The sequence below is a fragment of the Myotis brandtii genome, unplaced genomic scaffold (genome assembly GCF_000412655.1).
Source record: "Myotis brandtii unplaced genomic scaffold, ASM41265v1 scaffold144, whole genome shotgun sequence".
In the NCBI taxonomy this organism is placed as follows: Eukaryota; Metazoa; Chordata; class Mammalia; order Chiroptera; family Vespertilionidae; genus Myotis; species Myotis brandtii.
In genome coordinates, this window is record NW_005355159.1 from 1,006,850 (window position 1) to 1,014,858 (window position 8,009).

An 8,009-nucleotide genomic window follows, 5' to 3' on the forward strand; every position below is an offset into this window, starting at 1 on the left:
GACGGGACAAGCATGGGTTTTTTTGAGTTAAGACCTGGTTAACTGTGCCATTACTTACTGTGGAGCCTTGGGTCAGTTGCTTAATTGTTCTGGACCCCTAGTATCTCATAATATTAATGGGGATATTATATGCCTACTTCAAGTGCTGCTTATGGTCATTGACAAATGGGAAAGCACTTTGCACAGTATTTGGCATCTAGTGGGCACTTGATAAATATTTCCCTTCCTATCATGTTGGCTTTTAGCCAACATCACCTAGCCTTAGTGCCTAATGAGTGATGGCTCTGTTTAGCTAGCATGGCTCTGTTTAGCTCTATATTTCCATGGTGCCCTCAATCCCATGCTACTCTGAGATTGACCATAGGGGCCTCTCAGCACCACCTGGGTAAGGGGAGCCTACGATGTGGCCAGAAACAGTAGTAACATGGTCCCTGGACTAATCTCTTCCCAGGACGAGAAGCTCACTGTGACCCAGGACCTCCCTGTGAACGATGGAAAACCTCACATCGTCCACTTCCAGTATGAGGTCACCGAGGTGAAGGTCTCTTCCTGGGATGCAGTCCTGTCCAGCCAGAGCCTGTTTATAGAAATCCCAGATGGAGTATTAGCTGATGGGAGCAAAGAAGGGTAAGGAGCAAGGGCTGGGGGAAAGGAAGGAGCAACTGGGGAAAGAGGTCCCATTCCAAAGAAAGGGATATGCTTATTAGAGCAGTAGGGAGTCTGCCTTCTTCCCTAGCTCTAGGCCTCCCAAGCAGATACCATTTTGAAACAGGTTATTTTTAGCCAGTAAAACAGGCCTGCTCTAGGTTATAATTAAAGCAGATCATTATCACATTAACCAAATCCCTGTCATTAATCACTCCATGGTTCACACTTCCCAGCAGACATTAAATCCTCCTTGAGCCACCATATAGTGGTGCAGTTCAAAAGGCCAGGAACCTCAGAGAGCCGATGGGCTTTCATTGTATGGGCGAGGCCCTCCACGCAAGTCAAGTGTGTGAGAAACAGTCCTGAGGACAGAGTTCTCTTGAGGAACTCCTTTTTGGCAGTGTTAGGGCTCAAGAGTCCCTCTCAGTGGCAGGTAGTCATTATCAAACTTGGCAACTTTGGAAGGCCCCTGAAAAACTGGGTTCTCTTCCCAGGCCCCACACTGTCTTGTGAATTGTATTAGTTAAGTTGGTCAGAGGAAGAACCCCTATTCCAGGAAGAGATAATCCAGTAACATTTTTCTTTTTCTAAAAAATTAATCCTTACCCGAGGATATTTTTTCCATTGAGTTTTAGAGAGAGTGGAAGGAAGGGGGAAAGACAGAGAAACACCAATGTGAGAGAGACATATCGATTGGTTGCCTCCTGCAACGTGCCTCAGTTGGGGCTGGGGATTGAGCCTGCAACCGAGGTACGTGCACTTGACGAGAATCGAACCCAGGACTCTTCAGTTCAAGAGCTGATGCTCTAACTACTGAGCCAAACCGGCTAGGGCTCCAAAAACATTTTCCTTAAAGATTGTAGCTTATTTTTTCTGAATTCAGAGCTCTTGGGGTCTTGAAATAGGAACTTTCTCCCTGAAGTTTCTCTATACTGTGGCTGTAAGCCTCAAAAAGCCTTTTTTGTGAGTAGTGGGTGGGAAGTCTAGAGAGGTGGTAGTGGGCCTGACTTCTTTCCTTCTTGCAGATTGTTAGCACTGCTGGAGTTTGCGGAAGAGAAGATGAAAGTGAACTACGTCTTCGTCTGCTTCAGGAAGGGCCGGGAAGACAGAGGTGAGGGGTTAAAGCAGCCTGAGTCCTACTTCCCAGAAAATGGGGTCTAGGGAGGGGGAGGGGGTTCCTATACAGTGAGGTGGGGCCCTTGAGTTTGCTACATAAACTTGGGCAGTCATGGAGGCTAGTGCCCAAAGGGTCTTTTAGTCAAGGACTAGTGCTTATTCATTCCATTTTTGTTTGGGGTTTTTCCTTCATTTGACCCTACCTTTGTGTTTCTTATTAAAATCCTTTTTACACTCTTATCTTTTGCAGCTCCACTCCTGAAGACCTTCAGCTTCTTGGGCTTTGAGATTGTACGTCCAGGCCATCCCTGTGTACCCTCTCGGCCAGATGTGATGTTCATGGTTTACCCCCTGGACCAGAACTTGCCCAATGAGCACTAATGGTCAGAGGATGCTTTGCCCAAGAGCCACAGTGGGGGAAGAGGGGAAGTTAGGCAGCCCTGGGACAGAGGAGGGGGCTCCTCGCTGTCTAGGGAAGGACGCTGAGGGGCTCAGGATGAGGGTTGCCTATTGTGTTCTTGGAGTTGACTCGTTGAAATTGTTTTCCATAAAGAACAGTATAAACATATTATTCACATGTAATCACCAATAGTAAATGAAGATGTTTATGAACTGGCATTAGAAGCTTTCTAAACTGCGCTGTGTGATGTGCTCTATCTAGCCTAGGGGGAGGACATTGCCTAGAGGGGGAGGGACTATCTGGGTCTGGGCCAAGACCTGGAGGGTTGGTGGGTAGCACTGTCAGGCTCAGGCTCCCCAGCTATTGGGCTTTCTTTTTGGTTTTTAAGACTTGTGTATTTTCTTTCCTTGCTTCCTTCCTGTTTTGAGTTAGGGAGACCTGGTTAACTGTGCCATTACTTACTGTGGAGCCTTGGGTCAGTTGCTTAATTGTTCTGGACCCCTAGTATCTCATATTTAAAATGGGGATATTATATGCCTACTTCAAGTGCTGCTTATGGTCATTGACAAATGGGAAAGCACTTTGCACAGTATTTGGCATCTAGTGGGCACTTGATAAATATTTCCCTTCCTATCATGTTGGCTTTTAGCCAACATCACCTAGCCTTAGTGCCTAATGAGTGATGGCTCTGTTTAGCTAGCATGGCTCTGTTTAGCTCTATATTTCCATGGTGCCCTCAATCCCATGCTACTCTGAGATTGACCATAGGGGCCTCTCAGCACCACCTGGGTAAGGGGAGCCTACGATGTGGCCAGAAACAGTAGTAACATGGTCCCTGGACTAATCTCTTCCCAGGACGAGAAGCTCACTGTGACCCAGGACCTCCCTGTGAACGATGGAAAACCTCACATCGTCCACTTCCAGTATGAGGTCACCGAGGTGAAGGTCTCTTCCTGGGATGCAGTCCTGTCCAGCCAGAGCCTGTTTATAGAAATCCCAGATGGAGTATTAGCTGATGGGAGCAAAGAAGGGTAAGGAGCAAGGGCTGGGGGAAAGGAAGGAGCAACTGGGGAAAGAGGTCCCATTCCAAAGAAAGGGATATGCTTATTAGAGCAGTAGGGAGTCTGCCTTCTTCCCTAGCTCTAGGCCTCCCAAGCAGATACCATTTTGAAACAGGTTATTTTTAGCCAGTAAAACAGGCCTGCTCTAGGTTATAATTAAAGCAGATCATTATCACATTAACCAAATCCCTGTCATTAATCACTCCATGGTTCACACTTCCCAGCAGACATTAAATCCTCCTTGAGCCACCATATAGTGGTGCAGTTCAAAAGGCCAGGAACCTCAGAGAGCCGATGGGCTTTCATTGTATGGGCGAGGCCCTCCACGCAAGTCAAGTGTGTGAGAAACAGTCCTGAGGACAGAGTTCTCTTGAGGAACTCCTTTTTGGCAGTGTTAGGGCTCAAGAGTCCCTCTCAGTGGCAGGTAGTCATTATCAAACTTGGCAACTTTGGAAGGCCCCTGAAAAACTGGGTTCTCTTCCCAGGCCCCACACTGTCTTGTGAATTGTATTAGTTAAGTTGGTCAGAGGAAGAACCCCTATTCCAGGAAGAGATAATCCAGTAACATTTTTCTTTTTCTAAAAAATTAATCCTTACCCGAGGATATTTTTTCCATTGAGTTTTAGAGAGAGTGGAAGGAAGGGGGAAAGACAGAGAAACACCAATGTGAGAGAGACATATCGATTGGTTGCCTCCTGCAACGTGCCTCAGTTGGGGCTGGGGATTGAGCCTGCAACCGAGGTACGTGCACTTGACGAGAATCGAACCCAGGACTCTTCAGTTCAAGAGCTGATGCTCTAACTACTGAGCCAAACCGGCTAGGGCTCCAAAAACATTTTCCTTAAAGATTGTAGCTTATTTTTTCTGAATTCAGAGCTCTTGGGGTCTTGAAATAGGAACTTTCTCCCTGAAGTTTCTCTATACTGTGGCTGTAAGCCTCAAAAAGCCTTTTTTGTGAGTAGTGGGTGGGAAGTCTAGAGAGGTGGTAGTGGGCCTGACTTCTTTCCTTCTTGCAGATTGTTAGCACTGCTGGAGTTTGCGGAAGAGAAGATGAAAGTGAACTACGTCTTCGTCTGCTTCAGGAAGGGCCGGGAAGACAGAGGTGAGGGGTTAAAGCAGCCTGAGTCCTACTTCCCAGAAAATGGGGTCTAGGGAGGGGGAGGGGGTTCCTATACAGTGAGGTGGGGCCCTTGAGTTTGCTACATAAACTTGGGCAGTCATGGAGGCTAGTGCCCAAAGGGTCTTTTAGTCAAGGACTAGTGCTTATTCATTCCATTTTTGTTTGGGGTTTTTCCTTCATTTGACCCTACCTTTGTGTTTCTTATTAAAATCCTTTTTACACTCTTATCTTTTGCAGCTCCACTCCTGAAGACCTTCAGCTTCTTGGGCTTTGAGATTGTACGTCCAGGCCATCCCTGTGTACCCTCTCGGCCAGATGTGATGTTCATGGTTTACCCCCTGGACCAGAACTTGCCCAATGAGCACTAATGGTCAGAGGATGCTTTGCCCAAGAGCCACAGTGGGGGAAGAGGGGAAGTTAGGCAGCCCTGGGACAGAGGAGGGGGCTCCTCGCTGTCTAGGGAAGGACGCTGAGGGGCTCAGGATGAGGGTTGCCTATTGTGTTCTTGGAGTTGACTCGTTGAAATTGTTTTCCATAAAGAACAGTATAAACATATTATTCACATGTAATCACCAATAGTAAATGAAGATGTTTATGAACTGGCATTAGAAGCTTTCTAAACTGCGCTGTGTGATGTGCTCTATCTAGCCTACGGGAAGGACATTGCCTAGAGGGGGAGGGACTATCTGGGTCTGGGCCAAGACCTGGAGGGTTGGTGGGTAGCACTGTCAGGCTCAGGCTCCCCAGCTATTGGGCTTTCTTTTTGGTTTTTAAGACTTGTGTATTTTCTTTCCTTGCTTCCTTCCTGTCACCCCAGGGGCTCCTGAGTATAGGCTTTGCAGCCCCATGCGCAAAAGTGTCCTCGAGTTGTTTTTTGACACTCCACCTGGGCTTCTCTGTGTGCATTTGTGTCCGGCCTGGAGAAAGCAGGTCTGACCCCCTCTTTACAGCTTAGTGTTTGTTATTCTGGCATTTGGTTAAACTGGCTTAATCTGTTAAATGTTATCAGTGCATTTTGAATAGGGGCATTCAAGTTCACTCCCACCACCAGGGCTTTGGGGTACCTGGGCCCTATAAAAGACTAGCCAAACTCCAATTCTCAGATCATGGCCAGGAGTTGTTGCTACTGGCTGCATGGCCTAGGCCCCAGCATCTCTCCTTCCTAGGGTCACAAAGCAGAGAGGAAGAGGAATAGCGACTCAGGGCCTGGGGATTGAGGGGGGAATCTGTTCCTAAGGACTGGATGCCTCTGCCTGGCTGATGTAGTGCTAACTGTACCTCCCCACCCCGCAATAGGTTCTGAATAGTGCCTGAGACCCTGCTCCACAGGGCCTGGGCGTGGGACTGGGGTAGTAGAGGTGGCCTGCCCTTTTCTGTTTTCAAGGTACAGCTTGTTCTAAGGGGAGAGGAGGGGAGAGAGATCTAGTCTGGGTGAGGGGGATGGGGGTGCCAGGGTGGCAAGTGTGTTGTGTTACAGTGTCAATAAACTGATTTAAAGTTGTGGTTGGTCTGTTTTTTATTCCTGCACCAGGACCAGCTTCCCACCACTACTGTCTTTCGAGTCTAGAGCCTGACCTCGTAGGGGCATGATGCATACTTCTCAGGTAAAAAGCTGCAGTGCGCCAGGACAGATGAACTGGCCGTCTCTGAACTGAGGTCTCTGGAGCCACATTACACTGTAAAATGTGGGGTTGCTAGGAGTCTGGGACATACTGCCAGAGCCCTTAGAGAGTCAGGTGTACACAGCAGCTTTGTTCAGAATAGAGGCTATACACCCAGGAGTCAAGTTCTTCATAGGTCTTCCTTTTGTATAGAAGGCTGGGTCCTGAAACCAGGTTCTGGCTTTTGCACCGAGCTGACATTCCCATTCCTGGAGGTGTCTGAAGGAAGCAGCACACGCCTTCCTTAGGAAGATGGTTTTCCCCACTTTGGAGCCCAATGCCCTGAGGCATGGCTGCCATTCTCCTGATGGAGGCATACCCCCAGTCTGATGATGAATAAGCTCTCAGTGGCAGTGAAAGGGCCACTTCACATATGACCTCTTACGGCTTATTACCATTTCTTTCCTCTTCTGTTTTCTCAGGTGAAGTGTGGGCCTGTTCTACCTCCTAGAGCTTTGGACCTATCTGCTGTTGAACTGTGGCTGTCTTTACTTTGAGTCTTTGGCCCATTTTAATATTGTTCTTTGTGAGGCTTGTTTTCACACTGGGCCAAGTCATTAACCTTGGACCCTACCTGTGCTAAGCTATTCATTAAAAGAAGTGAGCTTAGCACCTTCACCCCTCCACAGTGATTAGTGGAAGGTCAGCCTAGAGACATTGAATTGAAATAAGGACCTGAAGATGTCTCCACTGAGCAGATAACCCCTAGAGGCAGCAAAAAGGCAGTGACTGAAACACACGAGATTTAGAGCAGATCTACGTGAATGCTAACAATGGCCAAGTTAATGTAGGCAGTTCAGGTTTCAGATGTTAAAGTCAAACCCAAGGAATCTACAAGACAGGTGAAAAACCAAGACAAGACTCGGCCCTTTATTATCCCCAAAGCTAGCAGAGTGGACAGGAAACACATCAGATTTTGCTGCCATCTACTGGTGGATCCTCTTAAATACAGCCAGAATTTAATAAAATCAGAAACCCAGACACTCAGTTAAGATTTCCCTTTCAAAAAGATAAGGCCACTAAGAGGAAAGAAACATAGGTGCCCAAAATCTGCACTCCAATTAAAACGCAACTTAGAAGGTAGACTATTTTGGGGGATGATGGAGTGGGGGAGGGGAGATAATGTGAAAGGCAAACTAGTCTAAATTTAAGAACAGGGACATTAAAAACTTTATTCAATAAATACAAATAATTTAAAAATATAATTCAATTCCAAACTCAATTAAGAAAAGGAAGCAGCAAGGAAGGGGGAAAAACGGGGAGGGGAGGAGAAAATCATGGAAAGGAGAAAGTTCAAGAGGTGGAACAATGATTTGGTTGGGCTGTTTCAGAATGTACCACCCTTTGAAATTCTGATCAAATGCTCTTGACCCATAAACATTTAGGGCTTGTTCTGATCGGGTAGGCAGCCATAGGAATCCACCAGCAGGGAATGATTCTCTGGTATCTGGATTAGAGCACCCTGGAGGCTGGCATTGGGAGGTTTTTTCTGTTCTTAACTCCCAGGCAGGTTGAAATAGTGCAAACTCTTAGGCAAAGAGCTCCCCGCTGCATAGTTTTACAGGTGAGTGTCCAAAACCAGGGTTTCTGGGATGCCCCAGAATACCCAGGAGTCCAAAGCCACTTGGGTGAATGGGATCTAAGGGGAAGGAAGACAGGAGAGGCCAGGGCACAGGTTAAAGCTCCTGGGTAAGGCAGTGGCCAAGCTGGAAAACACTGCTGGGCAGGAAGGATTGCGGAGTAGGTAGTCTGGACATGGGATTCAACAACTTGCCATCAGCCAGGGAAGGTGGAGCTGAGGGTGCATATGGAGCAGGACCAGGAAGATAAGGAAAGCTGAGAGAGAATGGAAAGGTGGGGAGGAGGGAGGAGGCGGCAGCTCAGCAGCAAACTCCAGGAGAAATAACCAGCAGCCCTCACAGATTTGTGATTGTCTCTTAAAAAGATTTATTTTTCTCTTCTTGCCTGAATGTACAAAGGCAAAAAGAGTACAGTTTGTATAT

General features: G+C 47.3%; 2 protein-coding genes across 2 annotated transcripts in view; both read left to right on the top strand.

The window, feature by feature from the left end:
• Positions 1–2,335, top strand: part of OAZ2 (ornithine decarboxylase antizyme 2) — a 6,738-nt gene extending 4,403 nt beyond the window's left edge. Inside the window, 3 exon segments of the mRNA XM_014535455.1 lie at positions 452–627; positions 1,674–1,759; positions 2,015–2,335. Coding sequence (XP_014390941.1) covers positions 452–627; positions 1,674–1,759; positions 2,015–2,145 — 393 coding nt within the window. The 3' untranslated portion in view covers positions 2,146–2,335.
• Positions 2,336–2,669: 334 nt separating this feature from the next.
• On the top strand, positions 2,670–5,846 carry OAZ2 (ornithine decarboxylase antizyme 2). Its single transcript, XM_005861059.2, has 3 exons — positions 2,670–3,195; positions 4,242–4,327; positions 4,583–5,846. The coding sequence occupies exons 1-3, from the start codon at positions 2,993–2,995 to the stop codon at positions 4,711–4,713; spliced, it is 420 nt and encodes a 139-aa protein (XP_005861121.1). The 5' UTR covers positions 2,670–2,992; the 3' UTR covers positions 4,714–5,846.
• The last annotated feature ends 2,163 nt before the right edge of the window (positions 5,847–8,009 follow it).